This window comes from Eptesicus fuscus, chromosome 10, assembly GCF_027574615.1.
Source record: "Eptesicus fuscus isolate TK198812 chromosome 10, DD_ASM_mEF_20220401, whole genome shotgun sequence".
Classification (NCBI taxonomy): Eukaryota; Metazoa; Chordata; class Mammalia; order Chiroptera; family Vespertilionidae; genus Eptesicus; species Eptesicus fuscus.
Window position 1 is genome coordinate 12,659,173 of NC_072482.1, and position 24,252 is coordinate 12,683,424.

General features: G+C 53.2%; 3 protein-coding genes across 3 annotated transcripts; all 3 read left to right on the forward strand.

Moving 5' to 3' along the window:
• Positions 1–290: 290 nt before the first annotated feature.
• LOC129150537 (RNA exonuclease 1 homolog) lies at positions 291–2,889 on the forward strand. Its single transcript, XM_054722317.1, is given in 4 exon segments — positions 291–407; positions 1,229–1,543; positions 1,545–1,826; positions 1,828–2,889. Coding segments are annotated over 4 exon segments (1,776 nt in total).
• A 3,539-nt stretch (positions 2,890–6,428) lies between these two features.
• Positions 6,429–18,528, forward strand: LOC129150538 (RNA exonuclease 1 homolog). Its single transcript, XM_054722318.1, has 3 exons — positions 6,429–6,525; positions 15,961–16,088; positions 16,870–18,528. The coding sequence occupies exons 1-3, from the start codon at positions 6,429–6,431 to the stop codon at positions 18,526–18,528; spliced, it is 1,884 nt and encodes a 627-aa protein (XP_054578293.1).
• An 804-nt stretch (positions 18,529–19,332) lies between these two features.
• On the forward strand, positions 19,333–23,288 carry LOC129150539 (RNA exonuclease 1 homolog). Its single transcript, XM_054722319.1, has 2 exons — positions 19,333–19,344; positions 21,558–23,288. Exons 1-2 carry the CDS (start codon positions 19,333–19,335, stop codon positions 23,286–23,288), a joined length of 1,743 nt encoding a protein of 580 aa, XP_054578294.1.
• The last annotated feature ends 964 nt before the right edge of the window (positions 23,289–24,252 follow it).

The window sequence follows — 24,252 nt, forward strand, 5'->3', positions numbered from 1 at the left end:
AATTAAAGGAAAAAATATACTACCCTGACATATTTTTTTTAAACTAAATTCTGACACATGCTCCCACATGGACGATGACCCTTGAGGTATGATGCCTCCTGAAATCAGCAGGCCAATAAAGGCATGTTCTGTGGAATTCCACTTTCATGAGGTGGTCAAATGCACAGGGACAGAAAGTGGAATGTAGCAGCCAGGGATTTCGGGGAGAAGGATGGAGAGTTAGGGTGTTTCATGGGTACAGAGGTTCCGTTTAGCCAGATGAGAAAAGGGGGAGACAGCCTTATGGAGGGATGAACACCTGTTCCAGCCCCCCAAGAGAAGAGAAGGCGGAGGACAAGGAGCCATTGGGTCTGACCACACTGTCCCCTGGGCAGGCAACAGAGAGGACCTCTCTCTCACCAAGCAAGGTAAGGAGACGCAGTCCAACACGCCTCGGGTCCTGGCAGACGAGTGCCGGGACCCATCTTCAATCAGAGTTGTGCTCAAGCTGGCCTGGGTGGGAGGGAACAGGATGGTGGGGATTGACCAGAGCAGGGAGAGGGAGATGCGGGTGAGCCCTCCCACAAGGTCACAGTGACTGGTCCCTGTCTTACTCCCAAATTGTCCTGTGTGGTCTTGACCTCTGTGAGCCTTGCCTACCGCCCCACCGCCCATGGCCCAGAGACAGGAGTGGTTGTGGGGTGAGTGTGGGGCATTCAGTGGCCTGGCACAGGGAGGACTGAGCAGAGGATGGGGTCCACCCTCTGGACTGGGGGCTCCCTCCTGTGGATGGGGTCCCCAGGGAGCTCTGGGATTCTAGAAGCCAGTCCAGAGAAGATCAGATTAAGTAGGGTGGGTTCAGGATATAGATCTGTAAAGCAGACTAAAGGAAAGGAGATCAAGTAGAATTCATTGGGTTAGCGCGTCAATCTGCTGGGAGGCGGGGCTTTCTGCCTATATAAGGGCGGAGGACTCCCAGCCTAAGCCATTAGACACCAGAGCCCAGCACAGCAGGACCATGTCTTCGCCCGGAAGAAGTGGGACAGCGCGAGCTCCAGGCCTGCTGAGGGCCACGGCACCCAGCTGGTTTCCTCCCGGACACCTGCAAGCTCTGGAGGCCGAGCTGGGTGCCTCCTGGCCAGCCCCAACCCTGGTGCCCCTGCCTCCCTGCCACCAGCCTACTGGCCCTGGCGGCCTGCCCTCGGTGCCCCCAACAGACAGCTGGGCCCCCAAATTTCTCATCATCCAGCCAGAGTCCGTGAGGAGAGGCCTGCTCCCCCGTACCAGGCTGCCCACCGCCCAGGAGCTGTGTGACCTCCAGGCCTCCAGGGAGTTAGCCAGCCTGCCCCAGGCTGCCCAGCAGCCGGCCCCGAAGCACTCCTCCATCCACATCTCAGCTGCAGACGGTGACAGGAGGAGGGTGGCCCTGGTCCCCAAGCCCTGCCTGGCTGCAGGTGCCAAGAGGCCCCTCCCGGACAGCAGCAGCAGCAGCCCGCCCCCCAAGGCCCAGGGGCTGGGCAGCCAGCTCCCAGAGACACGCGCCCCCTCGGGCCAGGCGTCCATAGGCCACCAGCACCGTGCCCCCCAAGCGCCTGGCCCGCGGCCCCCCTGTGCAGAGTTCTCTGAAGCCTGTTCCACCAGAAGAGGGTGGGGACAAGGTCCCCTCTGTCACCCGTCAACGCTACCTCGGCCTGTTCCTGGACCAGTGTCTCAAGTTCTGCCCCTCCACCCAGGAAGCCATCGAGAAGGCGCTCAAGGAGGAGAAGGCGGCCTACCGCCAGAGCCCCAGCAAGAGGAAGTACCGCAAGCTGGCCGCCAGCACCTTCCACAAGCTGCGCGGCCTGGCCCCCGGCCCCTGGGCCCGGGCCCTGCCAAACCGGGGGCCGCAGCGCTGTGTCCCAGGACGTGGATCTGGGGGGCAAGATGGACACCCAGACCTGCTTGTCCCTCCAGCGCCCGGACAGCCCCCGCGGGGAAGATCCCGGGAAAGGGGCCGCCCTGTACCAGCGCCTCAAGGAGCACCTGCTCACCCAGGCCCAGCTGAAGGAGCTGGGCTACCCCTTCCCGCACCCCGAGACGCCCGGGGGCGCCGTCCTCTTCACCAACCAGGAGAAGCCGCCCCAAGACCCCTCCCGCAGGCTCTGCTGCCGCTGTGGCACCCAGTACCTCGTGGCGCCCTCGGGCCGCTGTGTGCGCCAGGAAGCCTGTCACTACCACTGGGGGCGGCTGCGCCCCACTCCCGCGGCTGGGCGCTGGGAGGTCCAGTACACCTGCTGCTCGGCCGCCATCGGCTCCCCTGGCTGCCAGGTGGCCCAGCAGCACGTGCGGGACGGCCGCCAGGAGGACCTGCAGGGCTTCGTGCAGACCTCTGCCAAAGACCTGCCCCCGGGCGCTCACCCCGGCATCTACGCCCTGGACTGCGAGATGTCCTACACCACCGCCGGCCTGGAGCTGACCCGCGTCACCGTGGTGGACAGCGCCGGGAGCGTGGTGTTCGACACCTTCGTCAGGCCCCAGCGGGACATCGTCGACTACAACACCAGGTTCTCGGGAGTGACCGCGGCTCACCTGGCCCGCACCAGCGTCTCGCTGCGCGACGTGCAGGCCGTCTTGCTCACCCTCCTCCACGCCGACACCATCCTCATCGGACACAGCCTGCACAGCGACCTGCTGGCCTTGAAGCTCATCCACAGCACCGTGCTGGACACCTCCGTGCTCTTCCCGCACCGCCTGGGCCTCCCCTACAGGCGCTCCCTGCGCAGCCTGGCGGCCCACTACCTCGGACGCGTCATCCAGGACGGCGTGCATGGCCACAGCTCCAGCGAGGACGCCAGCGCCTGCCTGCACCTGGTCATCTGGAAGATTGGACGAGACGCCGAGACCCAGCGCTCACTACCGCCCAGTGCTTGAAGGACATGACTATGGATTTGGAAACTGCTGTGTGATCACACCTGTCTCCTGCCCACATGTCTTACAATAAAGGAATGGTGCAATAAACTAGAGTACATCTGTCGTTCTATTTGTCATCACCGGTTGCAGGCTCCATCCCCAATGTGGGGCATGCAGGGGGCATCTGATCAATGATTCTCTCATCATTTATGTCTCTCTTTCTCTCTCCTTCCCTCTCCCTTCCTCTGTGAGATATAATTTTAAAAAATATATATTTAGAAATCATAACGATAATAAAAAATAAATACAATGAACAGCCCTGTCCGGTTTTCTCAGTGGTCGGAGCATCAGCCCTTGGATCAAAGGGTCGAGGGTTCCATTTCCGCTCAAGGGCACATACCTCAGTGGGAGGTTTGATCCCCAGCTCCCAGGCAAGGGTGTGGGGGAGGCAACCAATCAATCTCTCTCTCTCTCTCTCTCTCTCTCTCTCTCTCTCTCCCTCTCACTTCCCCTCTATATCTCCCCTTCCCTCCCTTTTAATTCCCTCTAAAATCAATGGAAAAAATATCCTCTGCTGAGGATTATTAGCAAATGAAAATGAAAAAATTAAATAAAATCACCAAATGGGCCAGCAATGCCCCCTCTGGGTATTTACACACAAAAAGGGAAAGCAGGGGCCTGAAGGGATGGTGGGCCCCTGTGTTCAAACCGTCTCAGAGTGGAAGCAGCCCTGAGGGAGGTGCATTGAGAGATGGAAGGATGAGAAACAAAGGGATTACAGACGGGGACCAGGAAACAGTGTTCAACTTTCTAAAAGGAAGGACATCCTGACACATGCTCCCACATGGACGATGACCCTTGAGGTATGATGCCTCCTGAAATCAGCCAGGCCCACAAGGACAGGTTCTGTGGAATTCCACTTTCATGAGGTGGTCAAATGCACAGAGAACCAAAGTGGAATGTAGCAGCCAGGGACTGGGGGGGAAGGAGGGAGAGTTAGGGTGTTTCATGGGTACGGAGGTTCCCTTTAGCCAGATGAGAAAAGAGGGGACGAGCCTTATGGATAAGGTGACCAGATTTTAACATTGGTAAAGCGGGACACCATTGACCGGGGAGGGAGGGGGGGAGGCGGGGGGAGCAGGGTTCTTGATTGAAAATTTGGTCTCTATTGTAATCGCTTTTGGTTTTTTTAATTAAAGGAAATTAAATTCTTAGATCATCATTGAATTTGCATCCTCTTTTCTTACTCATTATGTTAAAAATCTAAAAAAAAATAATTTAAAATTATATTATAAATTATATACATATTGCTTAAAAACAGAGTAAGTAGGTACATAATTACATGAAAATATTTTGTTAGTTTATAAATTAAATTAATTTGATTGTTATAAAGTAACTATATTTTAAAAATTATTTTAATTTTCCCGAAACCGGTTTGGCTCAGCAAATAGAGCGTCAGCCTTCGGACTGAAATGCCCCAGGTTCAATTCCGGTCAAGGGCATGTGCCTTGGTTGTGGCCACATCCCCAGTAGGGGGTGTGCAAGAGGCAGCTGATCGATGTTTCTCTCTCATCAATGTTTCTAATTCTCCCTCTCCCTCTCCCTTCCTCTCTGTAAAAAAAAAAAATCAATAAAATATATATATTTTTTTTAAAAATCCTCACCTGAGGACATTTAAAAAAACATAATAATAATAATACGAGTACTGTCTGCTAAATTCAAGAAAATTTATGTATTTATGAAATAAATAAATAAATTACTTACCTAAATTATCTGAATAGCTGATTTGTAATGACATCACTTGTTTAACTAGCTTACTAGCACGCAGCACGATGTGTATCGTCTGAGAGACAGTTACAAAATGTTTTCGTCGTTGCCAATCCCAAAAAATGCCATTGTTCATTAAGTCCAAACAATGGTGGTCAAATTCTAACAACTGATCAACAATGCGAACTTGGATAAGCAGTTCTCGATAATCAGTTCTCAACAATTATTTGTTATTATTAAAGTTTAACATTACAAAAATAATATAAAACTCATATCCTGGCTAAATAGCCACATGGCCGCCAAAAACCGTATATTCCCTTCCCGTTCTCCCGCCGTTCCCTAGCTTGTCGTGCATTCTTTCCAAAAATCGGGACTTTTTCAAATCGCCAAGGGACGCGGGACAAATTGTTAAAAATCGGGACAGTCCTGCCAAAAGCGGGACGTCTGGTCACCTTACTTATGGAGGGATGAACACGTGTTCCAGCCCCCCAACAGAAGAGAAGGCGGGGGATAAGGAGCCATTTCGTCTAACCACCTGTCAGAGGACATAGAGGACCTCTCTCTCACTGAGCAAGGCAAAGAGACGCAATCCAACAGGCCTCGGGTCCTGGCAGATGAGTGCAGGGACCCACATTCAATCAGAGTTGTGCTCAAGCTGGCCTGGGTGGGCGGGAACAGGATGGTGGGGATTGACCAGAGCAGGGAGAGGGAGATGCGGGTGAGCCCTCCCACAAGGTCACAGTGCCTGGTCCCTGTCGTGCTCCAGAATTGCTCTGTGTGATCTTGACCTCTGTGAGCCTTGGCTTCCTCCCCTTGGCCCAGAGACGGGAGAGGTTGTGGGGTGAGTGAGGGGCCCTCAGTGGCCTGGCACAGGGAGGGCTGAGCAGAGGATGGGGCCCACCCTCTGGACTGGGGGCTCCCTCCTGTGGATGGGGTCCTCAGGGAGCTCTGGGATTCTAGAAGCCAGTCCGGAGAAGATCAGATTAAGTAGGGTGGGTTCAGGGTACAGATCTGTAAAGCAGACTAAAGGACATGAGATCAAATAGAATTCATTGGCTTAGCAGGTCAATCTGCTGGGAGGCGGGGCTTTCTGCCTATATAAGGGCGGAGGGACCCAGCCTAAGCCATTAGACACCAGAGCCCAGCACAGCAGGACCATGTCTTCGCCCGGAAGAAGTGGAACAGCGCGAGCTCCAGGCCTGCTGAGGGCCATGGCACCCAGCTGGTTTCCTCCCGGACACCTGCAAGCTCTGGAGGCTGAGCTGGGTGCCTCCTGCCCAGCCCCAACCCTGGTGCCCCTGCCTCCCTGCCACCAGCCTACTGGCCCTGGCGGCCTGCCCTCGGTGCCCCCAACAGACAGCTGGGCCCCCAAGTTTCTTATCATCCAGCCGGAGTCCGTGAGGAGAGGCCTGATTCCCCGCACCCGACTGCCCACCGCACAGGAGCTGTGTGACCTGGTGGGGCAGGCAGAGCAGGCCTCCAGGGCGTCAGCCAGCCTGCTCCAGGCTGCCAGCAGGCGGCTCTGAAGCACTCCTCCATCCACATCTCAGCTGCTGGCGGGGACAAGAGGAGGGGGGCCCTGGTCCCCAAGCCCTGCCTGGCTGCAGGTGCCAAGAGGCCCCTCCTGGCCAGCAACAGCAGTAGCAGCCCGCCTGCCAAGACCCAGAGGCTGGGCAGCCAGCTCCCAAAGGCACAGATGACATCAGGCCAGGCAACCTGGAGGACCTACAGGGCTTCGTGCAGACCTATGACAAAGAGCTTCCCCAAGGCGCTCATTCCGACATCACCCTGAGATGTCCTACACAACCTCAGGCCTGGAGCTGACCCGTGTCACTGCGGTTGACAGCGCAGTACAGGTGGTGTACAACATGCAGCGCCTGCATGCCCCTGGTCATCTGGAAGATTGGACAAGACTCTGAGGCCCACCGCTGACCGCCACCCAGCATTTGAAGGACATGAGTATGAATTTGGAAACTGCTGTGTGATCATACATATCTCTAGCCCCAAAAGTCTAACAATAAAGGAATGGTTCAATAAACTAGAGTACATCAGTAGTTTTATTTTTCATCACGTTTATTTCCTTCTTGGCTACTGTGCCATGCCAGCAAGGCCAAGGGTGAACCTGAGGAGGGGCAGTGAAGGATTGAAGAAAAGACAAAGAGAATATGCTGGGGCTAGGTGGGTCTTCCATGCCTGGATGAGGACACGAAAGACCCAGCCTGCAAGCCTATGCTTTATTTGATAGTCTGATTAAAACAAGGGTAGATTAACATTTATACAAATGTTCTAGTTTTGGCATCACTTGCTGCACCTCCCTCAGCCCATTAGCTACTTAGGAAGGAATTAGGGAGGGCTACCAGGTCAGGCTTCATTTTGTTAGGAAGCTCTGCCCTCCAGGCCATGCCTATTTGGTGGCCTTGCTACAGGTCAGCCCGAGGCTTCACCATAGACTGGTTCCATACCTCTCCCCTCTTTATTTTTTTGTTTTTAAGCTACTATAATTAAAATAAGCTTGGACATAACTCTTGCTATTAAACAATAACAAAGCAATGCTCAAGCAACAGCAATAAAAGAGACATCAAACTACAGACATGTTAACATTTTTAGCTACTAAATGAAATTTCTTTGGCTGCTGGCGTATATATATTCAGAGTCCTCGGACTTGGCTGTACAAGACTTAGCAGAAGACTGGTAGCTAAGCAGTGCGAGCATAGCCGGAACCATGGTTGAGGGAGTAGCTTCCAGGTCTTCCTTTTCTTCCGTCTGCTGGGCCTCAGTTGTTAGCTTCTTCAGCTGTCCCCATTTGGCCCCTTGGCCCCTTGCTTAGCCTTCAATTTCTTCTTCTTCCCCATTGCTGTCATCGGGGCAACTCTGTCTTTTGAACAAAGGGACACAGAGCTTCTGTGGGTCCATTGTGGTGACACACGAAACACTCTTGCACCCAAAATGGCTGTGCTGCGCTGTTCCTTCTGGAAAGATACTAGCACAACTACTGCCCCACATCATTACTGGATCTGGCCCAAAACTTTGTCCAATTTGTGCATCCTTCCACTAGGGCGGTCGGCAAACTCATTAGTCAACAGAGCCAAATATCTACAGTACAACGATTGAAATTTTTTTTGAGAGCCAAATTTTTTAAACTTAAACTTCTTCTAACGCCACTTCTTCAAAATAGACTCACCCAGGCCGTGGTATTTTGTGGAAGAGCCACACTCAAGGAGCCAAAGAGCTAGCTGCAAGAGGCTCGTGAGCCGCAGTTTGGCGACCACTACATTAGGCTACCCCAGCGGAGGCTATTGTATTGGAGGCCCGGTGCCTTTCGGCGGCTGTACGAAATTCAAAAAATTTAAGTATAAAGATCATGACTGAGGTTCTTTTGAGGTGACACATAACATCTGTCTCCCCCTTTTTTTGCTTTAGTAATTGCATTTTAAGACTATGATTGGCTCTTTCCTCTTTAGCTTGACCTTGAGGGTTGTTAGGGATACCAGTTTTATGACAAATTTGATATTGCTCACAAAAGTGCTAAAAGCACAACTAGCATATGTGGGTACATTATCTGTTTTTAGCCCTAAGGGAGTTCGTAGTACCGCAAAGGCGGCTAAATAATGACTAGTTACATGCTTGGAACTCTCTCCCTTTTGGGGAGTCTCAAAGATAAAGCGGGAGCAGGTATCTACATTAACATGTACCCATCTATGCTTACCAAACTCCAGGTCGGGGGTGACATCCATTTGCCAGATTTGATTAGGTTTAATATCCTTAGGATTAACTCCTAACGATTGTACAGAGCATTGAATTACACACGGAGAGCACTGCTTAACAATTTGAGGAGCCTGACCCAAGAAATACCGAATGGTTTGTGCAAGGCAGCAGCATTTTGATGATGCAATGCATGGGCAAGAGAAAATGGCATAGCCTCTTATATTACAGCAGGAGGTGATCAATAGTGTCATTGCCTATAACTAACAGACCAGGGAGACCTGAATGAGATTGAATATGACCAATAAAGCAGGGAAATTGTTGTTCTCTAATAACCTTTGAAGCCTGAAAATAAATGAGAAAGGTGCTCTGAATTAGTGTGCCCTATAGTAGCTGTTTCAATAATTTTGGCCATACTTACCACATAAGCACTATCTATATATACTTTGAAGATCTCCATAGCAAAGTCTGTCAAGGCATAAATAAGAGCTTGTATTTCTACCCGTTGACCTGAAATATGAGAGGTTTAAAGACCCTTTGCTCCCCTGCTGCAGTGGTACCCAGCCTTTCCACAACTGGATCCATCTGTCAAAATGGTTAATGCCTGAGGTTTAGGGTGTGACTTTGCTATCGTTGGGAAGGTAAAGGTAGTAACTGAGAGAAAATGTAGACTTTATTTGTAGGATAATGGTTATCAACCTGTCTGCGGTAATTAGCAAGTGCAACATGTCAACTTGTTGATCCTTGCCAGAGCCAGTCTTGCTGTGTAGCTGTAAATGGCACTACAATGAGGTCAGGTCTCAGCCCACTAACTGGCCTGTTCGAAGGTGGGCTCAAGCTATTAGCTGGGAAACCAAATCATGAAAGGGAGTTAATACCTTAGTTGGAGAATGGGCAAATATAGCCATTCAACAACTCCAGGAGCTTGCCAAATGACCCCAGTGGGGGTGTGTGTCCGTAGGGAAAAGTAAAACCTGTAAGGGAAGGGAGTAATTCAGTAAGTGGTGCTGAACTTAAGGCAGCCTCAGCTTTACGAAGGCTGTCTTGGCTTCCTCTGTCTAGCAGCGCGGGGATGACGGAGATGAATCTCCCCTAAGTATATGAAACAAAGGGCTTAAGCCAGCAGTGGTTAATTTTAAAGCAGGTCGAACCCAGTTAGTATCTCCTCATAATTGCTGGAAGTCATCTAATGTAAATAACGTGTCTGTCCCAATTTGAATTTTCTGAGATTTTATTGTTTTCCCTCAATAATGCTACCAAGATAAGAAAAAGGAAATGTCCTCTGAACCTTTTCAGGTGCTATGCATACTCCAGCAGGGAATCCTGCTTATACATATATATATGTAGTATTTAGAAGCGGTTCATTGTTATGAGCTAAGAGAATGTCATCCATATAATGAATAATATAAGCCTCAGAATATTTTTTCCTTATAAGATGTATGGGTACGACCACAAAATCCTGACATAATGTAGGAGGCAATACTTTCCATTGATACATCTTTATGGGTTCGTTAATATTTATTACAGGGACACTAAATGCAAATCTTTTACAATCCTCAGGATGAAGAGGAACAGCAAAAAAGCACTCCTTAAGATCTAATACCAATATTGATGTTGCAATGGGATACCTGTAGGGGATGGTAACCCCGACTGAAGGGGTCCCATAATCTCCATGGTTTCAGTAATTGCCCTTAGGGCTTGCAATAGTCTCCATTTGCCAGATTTTTTCATTACAAATATGGGTGTGTTCCATGGACTGTGAGTGGGTTCAGTATGCCCTGGGTAAAGCTGTTCTCAAACCAACTCTTGTGCAGCTTTTAACTTCTCTCCTAATAGGGGCCATTGATCAATCCAGACAGGGGTATCTGCAAGCCAGGTAATTGTGGCTGCTGTACACTGGGTTGGAGAGACAATCGAGGCCCCTGTTGAAAATTCTGGTAACCTAATCCGTGCCTCCCCTTCTGAGTGGACATGGGGATAGATGACCATCCCCCTTGCTGATTCTTTCCTAGTCCCTTTAGGGGGTGAAATCCTTGAGTAAGCATTTGAGAAGTCACAATGGAACTGGGACTTGTTATTAAAACCCCTATCTGCTCTAGAATCTCCCGACCCCATAGGTTAACAGGTAACTGTTGCAATACATAAGGTTGAAAACAACCTGTATTTGCATCTGGATCTTCCCATTGAAGGAGCTGAGCACTCTGCAAGGGTTGAGTAACAGGCCCCACTCCTGGCAATTCAGAAGCCATGGCGTTAAAGCCAGGGCTGAGGTCAAGGTCTGAAATCGATGATTGACACATCAGACCCAGTATCTATAATCCCTTTAAAAGGCTTCCCATTAATACTTAGTTCTAACTCAGGCCAGCCCTGCTTAACTATTCTTGCCCAGTATATGGCATTGCTGGACCCAAAGCGCACTGCACCAGGGGGCTGACCAGTTAAAGATTGCCCTTCTGGATAGTAAGACCGAAGGAGAATTTATGCTATTTTTGTTTCACAAAAGACCTGAATTATAGTATTAACTAGAGGCCTAGTGCACGAAATTTATGCACGGGGTGGGCGGTGTCCCTCAGCCCAGCCTGCACCCTCTCTAATCTGGGACCCCTCAAGGGATGTCCGACTGCCTTTTTAGGCCTGATCCCAGTAAGGGGATCGAGCCTAAACAGGCAGTGGGACATCCTTCTCACAATCCAGGACTGCTGGCGCCCAACTGCACACCTGCCTGCCTTCCTGATTGCCCCTAACTGCTTCTGCCTGCCAGTCTGATCACTCCCCTAACCACTCCCCTGCCAGCCTGATTGATTCCTTACTGCTCCCCTGCTATCCTGATTTCCCCTAACTGCCCTCCCCTGCAGGCCTGGTCACCCCTAACTGCCCTCCCCTGCAGGCCTGGTCTTCCCCCTAACTGCCCTTACCTGTAGGCAGGGTCACCCCTAACTTCACTCCTCTGCAGGCCTGGTCACCCCTAACTGCCCTCCCCTGCAGGCCTGGTCACCCCTAATTGCCCTCCCCTGCTGGCCTGGTCTCCCCTAACTGCCCTCCCCTGCAGGCTTGATCACCCCCAACTGCCCTCCTTTGCAGCCCTGGTCCCTCTTAACTGCCCTCCCCAGCTTGCCATCTTGTGGCAAACATCTTGTGTCCACATGAGGGCAGCCCTCTTTGACCACATGGGTGCAGACATCTCTGACCACATTGGTGCAGACATCTTGTGTGTTGGAGTGATGGTCAATTTGCATAATATTCTTTTATTAGATATGATAGAGGCCTGGTGCACGGGTGGGGGGGAGCTGGTTTGCCTTAAGGGTGTCCTAGATCAGGGTGGGGGTTCACTTGGGGCATGGGGCGGCCTGGGCAAGGAGCCTGTGGTGGTTTGCAGGCTGGCCACACCCCCGGCGACCCAAGTGGAGGCCCTGGTATCTGGGATTTATTTATCTTCTATAATTGAAACTTTGTAGCCTTGAAGGGAGGCCAGGGCAGGCGGGAACCTTGGCTTCCTCCATCGCCAGGGTCAACCCAAGCCTCGGGCTGGCTCCAGCTCCGTGGCTGCTGCCATATTTGTTGGGATTTATTTATCTTCTTAATTGAAACTTTGTAGCCTTGAGCAGAGGCCAGGGTCAGCCAGGGCAGGCTGGAAGCTTGGCTTCCTCCATATCTGGGGGCAATCCAAGCTTCCTGCTTGCTCCTGCTTGCTCGGTGGCTGCTGCCATATTTGTTGGGTTAATTTGCATACTTGCTCCTGATTGGTTGGTGGGCATGGCTTGTGGGTGTAGAGGAGGTACAATCAATTTGCATGTTTCTCTTTTATTAGATAGGAATGTTTGTGCTAATACTTTAATTTCTCCAGTATAGTCCTGATCTATCATCCCAGGGAGAATTTGAAATCATTTTACTGTCAAATTGCTCCTCATTAAAATTAATCCCATCATGCCCTTGGGAAAGGGAGCATACAATGGCCTGAGGCCCCATCTCCAGGGTTAGTACATATCAGGAGGTGGGACTGAAGTCCAATCCTGCAGGTCCCAGGGTGGCACTGTTCAGGTTTCCAATGGTTGGCTTTGGGACTGAGCCCCCTGGAAAGGCTACAGTGGGGTCAAAAATAAGGCCCTACTGTTTGGTGGGGCTGGGGCTGGCCTCGGTTGAAGTCTCCCTGCCCAGGGGGCATTAAGTCATCTTCAAGATCAGTCTCAGAGCAGAATTCATTTACCCAATGCTTTCCTCTCCTGCATCTTGGACATAGCCCAGGCTACTTGTTTCCTCTCCCTTAGCCTTTTGACTTCCATTTCTATCATTGCAGTCTTTAGCAAAATGCCCTAGCTTACCACAGTTAAAGCATCCCCCTTTCTTTTTCTGCTGACCAGTGAACATTTCTTTTAATGCAGCAGCTAACACTGCTCCTTGAATGTAGGCTGGTCCAATGTCAGCACAAACACGGATGAAATCAGGTTCAGTACCATTCTTCCTGTAGGTAAAGCCTCTTGACATACCCCATTTGTATTTTCAACAGCCAATTGTTTCATGAGTATCATTCCAGCCTCAGGGTCAGCCACAACCCTGCCTACTGCTTGGAACAAGCAGCCACACATCCTGATATGGCTCCTCTGGGCCTTGCCTAATTTTACTTACGTCTAGAGGTGTTACCCCTTTTGTTGGCAGCTGCTCCAGGCTTTGGTGGCACAGATATTTATCTGCTGATAAGCTTGCATGAGGTATACCAACTGAGCCTGCAAACCCCCAAGAGGTTGGAACGGCTTCCCCAGGAGCTGGGTGGCTGTTAGCCTGCTCCCCACTAAGCTCTGCCCAATTGCATTTCCATGATGACTAATCTCCAGGTGAGAGACCAGCCTTTGAGACAGTGTTCCAATTACTAGGAGCCAGAGCCTCCTCAGATATTGTATCTAGTAACCCTGACACACAAGGGGAAGTTGGTCCACACATAGAACAAGAAGTCTTCAACTCCTTCAAAGATTTAAAAGGTATAGACTGACGGCCACGGAGCGTCTGACCTGCATTCTGAGGGTCAGGCTGATCAGGGTATAGACTAAATCCTGAAGTGTCTTCCCCAGCCTGCCTGGCCTCCTGCAGAGTCCGCTGGAGTAAAGACAAAGGCACTATATTTGTTTCTGCTTGTTTGGGGGTAAAAGGAGAGGCTTATGAGCAACAGTAAACTCCCCAAATGCTTGCACCTGACCCCACCTTCCCATTCCCGCAGGCGCTGTTCCCTTGCTGCCTCCTCCTCGGATTCTCATTCACTTTGGGGAGGAAGAACATTGTGCTGAGGGCTCTCCCCACAGGAGCTGTACCCCCAGGGACTGGAAGAAGCAGCGGAGGCATCCATGGTAGCCTTCCATTCTTCCTTCCCCTGCCACATTCACCCATTCAATTTCCGGAGTGGGTGCCTGGTAGTCAGGGACCACAGACTGAAAGTAGAGGCAGGAATTCCCTCTGGACCTTCAGCTATGTAATGCTCTCTAAGTTGCTTTCCTACCTTCTCCCATGTCTCTACATTTACCCTTCCTTCTTCTGGAAACCAGGGGCAAGTTTGATTTACAGAATCCAACAAATCAAGGAGCTGATGATGTCTAACAGAACAGCCCCGTGCTTGGAGCATAGCTTTAAGCATACATACGTATAAGTTCTTTTCCTGCCATCCTGAATTTCCCATTTTTTACACCTAGCTATTACTAAACCGCATAAACTGCGCTCCTTACCTTATTTTTAGCTTTCTGCATGTGCTTCACTGGAGCATGCTTTCATCTTGCAATTGTAGTTCCCCCGTACTCAGGCCCCACATAAAGCCACATGTGCCAGGCCAGGACTGCCAAGGGTGAACCTGAGGAGGGGCGGTGGGTGAAGGATTGAAGAAAAGACACACCAGAGAATACAGCTAGGCACCCATGGATCTCCGTGCCTGGATGAGCACAGCAAAGGTGCAGCCTGCAAGCCGATGCTTTGTTTTATAGTCTGATTAAAACAAGGGTAGATTAGCAGGTATACAATGTTGTGGAGCGAACTCGAGTGAACAACCACTGGAGTCCAGACCAAATTAAAATTTAGAAAGCCTTTATTAGCTGGCCTGCTGACTGCTCTCCCATTCTCCATGCAGGGAGACTGGAGAGCAGCAGTGACCCTTTGTGTAGGACTGCTTTGAAACCCATTTACCACATCCCTCTTTTGCAGAACAAGCAACCCAAGACAAAACAGTTTTTCCCAAGCAACGTCAGAGTCATGCCACTGAAGACCACGTTATTCAAAGGGTCATCCTCTTCGTCAGAAAGCTGACAGTGATCTATGAAAGAAGGCCTACGTGCTAGGAAGGGGCCATGTGACCCCATCTCAAGGCCTGGCCTAGTGTCAGCACAGACAACTCTATCTGGGGCATAGTCCACGGCCTCAGTAGTGCTCAAAAATTCCCACTCTCCAACATACAAATGCTCTTGTTTTGGTAACACTTGCTGCACCTCCCACAGCCCATTAGCTGCTTAGGAAGGAAATAGGGAGGGCTACAAGGTCAGGCTTAATTATGCCAGGAGAGCTCTGCCCTCCAGACTGGGACTTGTTAGTGGCCTTGCCACAGGTCAGGACAAGGCTTCACCATAGAGACCTCCCTACAGGCCGCCATGGCTCTGGGATGAGCATCGACCTAGGAAGCAGGAGGTCACGGTTTGACTCCGGGTTCGGGAACCTGCCAAGGTTGCAGGCTCCATCCACACATGGGACATGCAAGAGGCAGCCAATCAATGATTCCCTCATCATTGATCTTTCTCTCTCTCTCTCTCTCTCTCTCTCTCTCTCTCTCTCTCTCTCTTCCTTTCTCCATCACTCCCTTTCTCTCTGAGATATAATTTTAAAATATATATATTTAGAAATCATAACGATAATAACAAATAAATAAAATGAACAGCCCTGTCCGGTTTCTCAGTGGTCAGAGCATCAGCCCTTGGATCAAAGGGTCGAGGGTTCCATTTCCACTCAAGGGCACACACCTCAGTGGTGGATTTGATCCCCAGCTCCCAGGCAAGGATGTGGGAGAGGCAACCAATCAATGTCTCTCTCTCTCTCTTACTTCCCCTCTCTCTCTCCCCTTCCCTCCCTTCCAACTCTCTCTAAAAATCAATGGAAAAAATATCCTCTGGTGAGGATTATTAGCAAATGTAAAAGTAAAAATTAAATAAAATTACCAAATGGGCCAGCAATGCCCCCTCTGGGTATTTACACACAAAGGGAAAGCAGGGGCCTGAAGGGATTGTGGGCCCCTGTGTTCACACCGTCTCAGAGTGGAAGCAGCCCTGAGGGAGGTGCATTGAGAGATGGAAGGATTAGAAACAAAGGGATTACAGACGGGGACCAGGGAACAGTGTTCAGCTTTCTAAAAGGAAGGACATCCTGACACATGCTCCCACATGGACGATGACCCTTGAGGTATGATGCCTCCGGAAATCAGCCAGGCCCACAAGGGCATGTTCTGTGGAATTCTCCTTTCATGAGGTGGTCAAATGCACATGTAGCAGCCAGGGTCTAGGGGGGAAGGAGGGAGAGTTAGGGTGTTTCACGGGTACAGAGGTTCCCTTTAGCCAGATGAAACATGGGGGGCGAGCCTTATGGAGGGATGAACACCTGTTCCAGCCCCCAGAGAAGAGAAGGCGGGGGATAAGGAGCCATTGCGTCTGACCACTCTGTCCCCTGGGAAGGTAACGGAGAGGACCTCTCATCTCACCAGGCAAGGCAAGGAGATGCAGTCCAACACGCCTCCAGTCCTGGCAGAGGAGTGCAGGGACCCACCTTCAATCAGATTATGATCCACGCTGGCAGGGTTGGAGGGGGGGGGGTCGAGGAGAGCAGGGAGAGTGAGATGCGGGTGAGCCCTCCCACAAGGTCACAGTGCCTGGTCCCTGTCGTGCTCCTGACTTGCCCTGTGTGGTCTTGACCTCTGTGAGCCTTGCCTAGCCCCCCACCCCCCGTGGTCCAGAGACGGGAGTGGTTGTGGAGTGAGTGTGGGGCACTCAGTGGCCTGGCACAGGGAGGGCTGAGCAGAGGATGGGGCCCACCCTCTGGACTGGGAGCTCCCTCCTGTGCTTGGGGTCCCCAAGGAGCTCTGGGATTCTAGAAGCCAGTCCAGAGAAGATCAGATTAAGTAGGGTGGGTTCAGGATAGAGATCTGTAAGCAGACGAAAGGACATGAGATCAAGTAGAATTCATTGGGTTAGCGTGTCAATCTGCTGGGAGGCGGGGCTTTCTGCCTATATAAGGGGAGTGGGTTCCGAGCCTAAGCCATTAGACACCAGAGCCCAGCAGAGCAGGACCATGTCTTCGCCCGGAAGAAGTGGGACAGCGCGAGCTCCAGGCCTGCTGAGGGCCACGGCACCCAGCTGGTTTCCTCCCGGACACCTGCAAGCTCTGGAGGCCGGGCTGGGTGCCTCCTGCCCAGCCCCAACCCTGGTGCCCCTGCCTCCCTGCCACCAGCCTACTGGCCCTGGCGGCCGGCCTTCGGGGCCCCCAACAGACAGCTGGGCCCCCAAGTTTCTCATCATCCAGCCAGAGTCCGTGAGGAGAGGCCTGGCCCCCCGCACCAGGCTGCCCACCGCCCAGGAGCTGTGTGACCTCCAGGCCTCCAGGGACTCAGCCAGCCTGCCCCAGGCTGCCCAGCAGCCGGCCCCGAAGCACTCCTCCATCCACATCTCAGCTGCAGACGGCGACAGGAGGAGGATGGCCCTGGTCCCCAAGCCCCGCCTGGCTGCAGGTGCCAAGAGGCCCCTCCCGGACAGCAGCAGCAGCAGCCCGCCCCCCAAGGCCCAGGGGCTGGGCAGCCAGCTCCCAGAGACACGCGCCCCCTCGGGCCAGGCGTCCATGGCCTCCAGCACCGGGCCCCCCAAGCGCCTGGCCCGCGGCCCCCCTGTGCAGAGTTCTCTGAAGCCTGTTCCACCAGAAGAGGGTGGGGACAAGGTCCCCTCTGTCACCCGTCAACGCTACCTCGGCCTGTTCCTGGACCAGTGTCTCAAGTTCTGCCCCTCCACCCAGGAAGCCATCGAGAAGGCGCTCAAGGAGGAGAAGGCGGCCTACCGCCAGAGCCCCAGCAAGAGGAAGTACCGCAAGCTGGCCGCCAGCACCTTCCACAAGCTGCGCGGCCTGGCCCCCGGCCCCGGGCCCGGGCCCTGCCAAACCGGGGGCCGCAGCGCTGTGTCCCGGGACGTGGATCTGGGGGGCAAGATGGACACCCAGACCTGCTTGTCCCTCCAGCGCCCGGACAGCCCCCGCGGGGAAGATCCCGGGAAAGGGGCCGCCCTGTACCAGCGCCTCAAGGAGCACCTGCTCACCCAGGCCCAGCTGAAGGAGCTGGGCTACCCCTTCCCGCACCCCGAGACGCCCGGGGGCGCCGTCCTCTTCACCAACCAGGAGAAGCCGCCCCAAGACCCCTCCCGCAGGCTCTGCTGCCGCTGTGGCACCCAGTACCTCGTGGCGCCCTCGGGCCGCTGTGTGCGCCAGGAAGCCTGTCACTACCACTGGGGGCGGCTGCGCCCCACTCCCGCGGCTGGGCGCTGGGAGGTCCAGTACACCTGCTGCTCGGCCGCCATCGGCTCCCCTGGCTGCCAGGTGGCCCAGCAGCACGTGCGGGACGGCCGCCAGGAGGACCTGCAGGGCTTCGTGCAGACCTCTGCCAAAGACCTGCCCCCGGGCGCTCACCCCGGCATCTACGCCCTGGACTGCGAGATGTCCTACACCACCGCCGGCCTGGAGCTGACCCGCGTCACCGTGGTGGACAGCGCCGGGAGCGTGGTGTTCGACACCTTCGTCAGGCCCCAGCGGGACATCGTCGACTACAACACCAGGTTCTCGGGAGTGACCGCGGCTCACCTGGCCCGCACCAGCGTCTCGCTGCGCGACGTGCAGGCCGTCTTGCTCACCCTCCTCCACGCCGACACCATCCTCATCGGACACAGCCTGCACAGCGACCTGCTGGCCTTGAAGCTCATCCACAGCACCGTGCTGGACACCTCCGTGCTCTTCCCGCACCGCCTGGGCCTCCCCTACAGGCGCTCCCTGCGCAGCCTGGCGGCCCACTACCTCGGACGCGTCATCCAGGACGGCGTGCATGGCCACAGCTCCAGCGAGGACGCCAGCGCCTGCCTGCACCTGGTCATCTGGAAGATTGGACGAGACGCCGAGACCCAGCGCTCACTACCGCCCAGTGCTTGAAGGACATGACTATGGGTTTGGGGTTTCTGAGAGATCACACATGTCTCCTGCCCACATGTCTTACAATAAAGGAATGGTGCAATAAACTAGAGTACATCTGTCGTTCTATTTGTCATCACCGGTTGCAGGCTCCATCCCCAATGTGGGGCATGCAGGGGGCATCTGATCAATGATTCTCTCATCATTTATGTCTCTCTTTCTCTCTCTCCTTCCCTCTCCCTTCCTCTGTGAGATATAATTTTAAAAAATATATATTTAGAAATCATAATGATAATAAAAAATGAATAAAATGAACAGCCCTGTCCGGTTTTCTCAGTGGCCGGAGCATCAGCCCTTGGATCAAAGGGTCCAGGGTTCCATTTCCGCTCAAGGGCACACACCTCATTGGAGGGTTTGACCCCCAGCTCCCAGGCAAGGGTGTGGGGGAGGCAACCAATCAATGTCTCTCTCTCTCTCACTTCCCCTCTCTCTCTCCCCTTCCCTCCCTTCCAACTCTCTCTAAAAATCAATGGAAAAAATATCCTCTGGTGAGGATTATTAGCAAATGAAAAGGAAAAAATTAAATAAAATCACCAAATGGGCCAGCAATGCCCCCTCTGGGTATTTACACACAAAAAGGGAAAGCAGGGGCCTGAAGGGATGGTGGGCCCCTGTGTTCACACCGTCTCAGAGTGGAAGCAGCCCTGAGGGAGGTGCATTGAGAGGTGGAAGGATGAGAAACAAAGGGATTGCAGACGGGGACCAGGGAACAGTGCTCAGCTTTATAAAAGGAAGGACATTCTGACACATGCTCCCACATGGACGATGACCCTTGAGGTATGATGCCTCCTGAAATCAGCCAGGCACACAAGGACAGGTTCTGTGGAATTCCACTTTCATGAGGTGGTCAAATGCACAGAGAACCAAAGTGGAATGTAGCAGCCAGGGACTGGGGGGGAAGGAGGGAGAGTTAGGGTGTTTCATGGGTACGGAGGTTCCCTTTAGCCAGATGAGAAAAGAGGGGACGAGCCTTATGGATAAGGTGACCAGATTTTAACATTGGTAAAGCGGGACTCCATTGACCGGGGAAGGAGGGGGGGAAGTGGGGGGAGTAGGGTTCTTGATTAAAAATTTGGTCTCTATTGTAGTCGCTTTTGGTTTTTTTAATTAAAGGAAATTAAATTCTTAGATCATCATTGAATTTGCATCCTCTTTTCTTACTCATTATGTTAAAAATCTAAAAAAAAATAATTTAAAATTATATCATAAATTATATACATATTGCTTAAAAACAGAGTAAGTAGGTACATAATTACATGAAAATATTTTGTTAGTTTATAAATTAAATTAATTTGATTGTTATAAAGTAACTATATTTTAAAAATTATTTTAATTTTGCCGAAACCGGTTTGGCTCAGCAAATAGAGCGTCAGCCTTCGGACTGAAATGCCCCAGGTTCAATTCCGGTCAAGGGCATGTGCCTTGGTTGTGGCCACATCCCCAGTAGGGGTGTGCAAGAGGCAGCTGATCGATGTTTCTCTCTCATCAATGTTTCTAACTCTCCCTCTCCCTCTCCCTTCCTCTCTGTAAAAAAAAAAAAAATCAATAAAATATATATATTTTTTAATAATCCTCACCTGAGGACATTTAAAAAAAAATAATAATAATACGAGTACTGTCTGCTAAATTCAAGAAAATTTATGTATTTATGAAATAAATAAATAAATCACTTACCTAAATTATCTGAATAGCTGATTTGTAATGACATCACTTGTTTAACTAGCTTACTAGCACGCAGCACGATGTGTATCGTCTGAGAGATGGTTACAAAATGTTTTCGTCGTTGCCAATCCCAAAAAATGCCATTGTTCATTAAGTCCAAACAATGGTGGTCAAATTCTAACAACTGATCAACAATGCGAACTTGGATAAGCAGTTCTCAACAATTATTTGTTATTATTAAAGTTTAACATTACAAAAATAATATAAAACTCATAGCCTGGCTAAATAGCCACATGGCTGCCAAAAACCGTATATTCCCTTCCTGTTCTCCCGCCGTTCCCTAGCTTGTCGTGCATTCTTTCCAAAAATCGGGACTTTTTCAAATCGCCAAGGGACGCGGGACAAATTGTTAAAAATCGGGACAGTCCTGCCAAAAGCGAGACGTCTGGTCACCTTACTTATGGAGGGATGAACACGTGTTCCAGCCCCCCAACAGAAGAGAAGGCGGGGGATAAGGAGCCATTTCGTCTAACCACCTGTCAGAGGACATAGAGGACCTCTCTCTCACTGAGCAAGGCAAAGAGACGCAATCCAACAGGCCTCGGGTCCTGGCAGATGAGTGCAGGGACCCACATTCAATCAGAGTTGTGCTCAAGCTGGCCTGGGTGGGCGGGAACAGGATGGTGGGGATTGACCAGAGCAGGGAGAGGGAGATGCGGGTGAGCCCTCCCACAAGGTCACAGTGACTGGTCCCTGTCGTGCACCTGACTTGCCCTGCGTGGTCTTGACCTCTGTGAGCCTTGGCTACCCCCCTCCCCCGACCCCGTGGCCCAGAGACGGGAGTGGTTTTGGGGTGAGTGAGGGGCCCTCAGTGGCCTGGCACAGGGAGGACTGAGCAGAGGATGGGGCCCACCCTCTGGACTGGGAGCTCCCTCCTGTGCATGGGGTCCCCAAGGAGCTCTGGGATTCTAGAAGCCAGTCCAGAGAAGATCAGATTAAGTAGGGTGGGTTCAGGATAGAGTTCTGTAAGCAGAAGAAAGGACATGAGATCAAGTAGAATTCATTGGGTTAGCGCGTCAATCTGCTGGGAGGCGGGGCTTTCTGCCTATATAAGGGGAGAGGGTTCCGAGCCTAAGCCATTAGACACCAGAGCCCAGCAGAGCAGGACCATGTCTTCGCCCGGAAGAAGTGGGACAGCGCGAGCTCCAGGCCTGCTGAGGGCCACGGCACCCAGCTGGTTTCCTCCCGGACACCTGCAAGCTCTGGAGGCCGGGCTGGGTGCCTCCTGCCCAGCCCCAACCCTGGTGCCCCTGCCTCCCTGCCACCAGCCTACTGGCCCTGGCGGCCGGCCTTCGGGGCCCCCAACAGACAGCTGGGCCCCCAAGTTTCTCATCATCCAGCCAGAGTCCGTGAGGAGAGGCCTGGCCCCCCGCACCAGGCTGCCCACCGCCCAGGAGCTGTGTGACCTCCAGGCCTCCAGGGACTCAGCCAGCCTGCCCCAGGCTGCCCAGCAGCCGGCCCCGAAGCACTCCTCCATCCACATCTCAGCTGCAGACGGCGACAGGAGGAGGATGGCCCTGGTCCCCAAGCCCCGCCTGGCTGCAGGTGCCAAGAGGCCCCTCCCGGACAGCAGCAGCAGCAGCCCGCCCCCCAAGGCCCAGGGGCTGGGCAGCCAGCTCCCAGAGACACGCGCCCCCTCGGGCCAGGCGTCCATGGCCTCCAGCACCGGGCCCCCCAAGCGCCTGGCCCGCGGCCCCCCTGTGCAGAGTTCTCTGAAGCCTGTTCCACCAGAAGAGGGTGGGGACAAGGTCCCCTCTGTCACCCGTCAACGCTACCTCGGCCTGTTCCTGGACCAGTGTCTCAAGTTCTGCCCCTCCACCCAGGAAGCCATCGAGGAGGCGCTCAAGGAGGAGAAGGCGGCCTACCGCCAGAGCCCCAGCAAGAGGAAGTACCGCAAGCTGGCCGCCAGCACCTTCCACAAGCTGCGCGGCCTGGCCCCCGGCCCCGGGCCCGGGCCCTGCCAAACCGGGGGCCGCAGCGCTGTGTCCCGGGACGTGGATCTGGGGGGCAAGATGGACACCCAGACCTGCTTGTCCCTCCAGCGCCCGGACAGCCCCCGCGGGGAAGATCCCGGGAAAGGGGCCGCCCTGTACCAGCGCCTCAAGGAGCACCTGCTCACCCAGGCCCAGCTGAAGGAGCTGGGCTACCCCTTCCCGCACCCCGAGACGCCCGGGGGCGCCGTCCTCTTCACCAACCAGGAGAAGCCGCCCCAAGACCCCTCCCGCAGGCTCTGCTGCCGCTGTGGCACCCAGTACCTCGTGGCGCCCTCGGGCCGCTGTGTGCGCCAGGAAGCCTGTCACTACCACTGGGGGCGGCTGCGCCCCACTCCCGCGGCTGGGCGCTGGGAGGTCCAGTACACCTGCTGCTCGGCCGCCATCGGCTCCCCTGGCTGCCAGGTGGCCCAGCAGCACGTGCGGGACGGCCGCCAGGAGGACCTGCAGGGCTTCGTGCAGACCTCTGCCAAAGACCTGCCCCCGGGCGCTCACCCCGGCATCTACGCCCTGGACTGCGAGATGTCCTACACCACCGCCGGCCTGGAGCTGACCCGCGTCACCGTGGTGGACAGCGCCGGGAGCGTGGTGTTCGACACCTTCGTCAGGCCCCAGCGGGACATCGTCGACTACAACACCAGGTTCTCGGGAGTGACCGCGGCTCACCTGGCCCGCACCAGCGTCTCGCTGCGCGACGTGCAGGCCGTCTTGCTCACCCTCCTCCACGCCGACACCATCCTCATCGGACACAGCCTGCACAGCGACCTGCTGGCCTTGAAGCTCATCCACAGCACCGTGCTGGACACCTCCGTGCTCTTCCCGCACCGCCTGGGCCTCCCCTACAGGCGCTCCCTGCGCAGCCTGGCGGCCCACTACCTCGGACGCGTCATCCAGGACGGCGTGCATGGCCACAGCTCCAGCGAGGACGCCAGCGCCTGCCTGCACCTGGTCATCTGGAAGATTGGACGAGACGCCGAGACCCGGCGCTCACTACCGCCCAGTGCTTGAAGGACATGACTATGGGTTTGGGGTTTCTGAGAGATCACACCTGTCTCCTGCCCACATGTTTTACAATAAAGGAATGGTGCAATAAACTAGAGTACATCTGTCGTTCTATTTGTCATCACCGGTTGCGGGCTCCATCCCCAATGTGGGGCATGCAGGGGGCATCTGATCAATGATTCTCTCATCATTTATGTCTCTCTTTCTCTCTCTCCTTCCCTCTCCCTTCCTCTGTGAGATATAATTTTAAAATATATATATTTAGATATCATAACGATGATAAAAAATAAATACAATGAACAGCCCTGTCCGGTTTTCTCAGTGGCCGGAGCATCAGCCCTTGGATCAAAGGGTCGAGGGTTCCATTTCCGCTCAAGGACACACACCTCAGTGGAGGGTTTGACCCCCAGCTCCCAGGCAAGGGTGTGGGGGAGACAACCAATCAATGTCTCTCTCTCTCTCTCTCTCTCTCTCTCTCTCTCTCTCTCTCACTTCCCCTCTCTCTCTCCCCTTCCCTCCCTTTTAATTCCCTCTAAAATCAATGGAAAAAATATCCTCTGCTGAGGATTATTAGCAAATGAAAAGGAAAAAATTAAATAAAATTACCAAATGGGCCAGCAATGCCACCTCTGGGTATTTACACACAAAACGGGAAAGCAGGGGCCTGAAAGATGATGGGCCCCTGTGTTCACACCGTCTCAGAGTGGAAGCAGCCCTGAGGGAGGTGCCTTGAGAGATGGAAGGATAAGAAGCAAAGGGATTACTGAAGGGGACCAGGGAACAGTGTTCAGCTTTCTAAAAGGAAGGACATCCTGACACATGCTCCCACATGGACGATGACCCTTGAGGTATGGTGCCTCCTGAAATCAGTCAGGCCCACAAGGGCATGTTCTGTGGAATTCCCCTTTCATGAGGTGGTCACATGCACAGGGACAGAAAGTGGAATGTAGCAGCCAGGGTCTAGGGGGGA

What these genes read in the sequence shown, in the direction of transcription:
- LOC129150538 (XM_054722318.1), top strand. Translation starts at nt 6,429, where the DNA reads ATGTCCTACACAACCTCAGGCCTGGAGCTGACCCGTGTCACTGCGGTT. An exon ending in GCAGCGCCTGCATGCCCCTG is followed by an intron (nt 6,526 to 15,960) that starts GTCATCTGGAAG and finishes CACCTGTTCCAG; the next exon opens with CCCCCAGAGAAGAGAAGGCG. An exon ending in TGCAGTCCAACACGCCTCCA is followed by an intron (nt 16,089 to 16,869) that starts GTCCTGGCAGAG and finishes CTCATCATCCAG; the next exon opens with CCAGAGTCCGTGAGGAGAGG.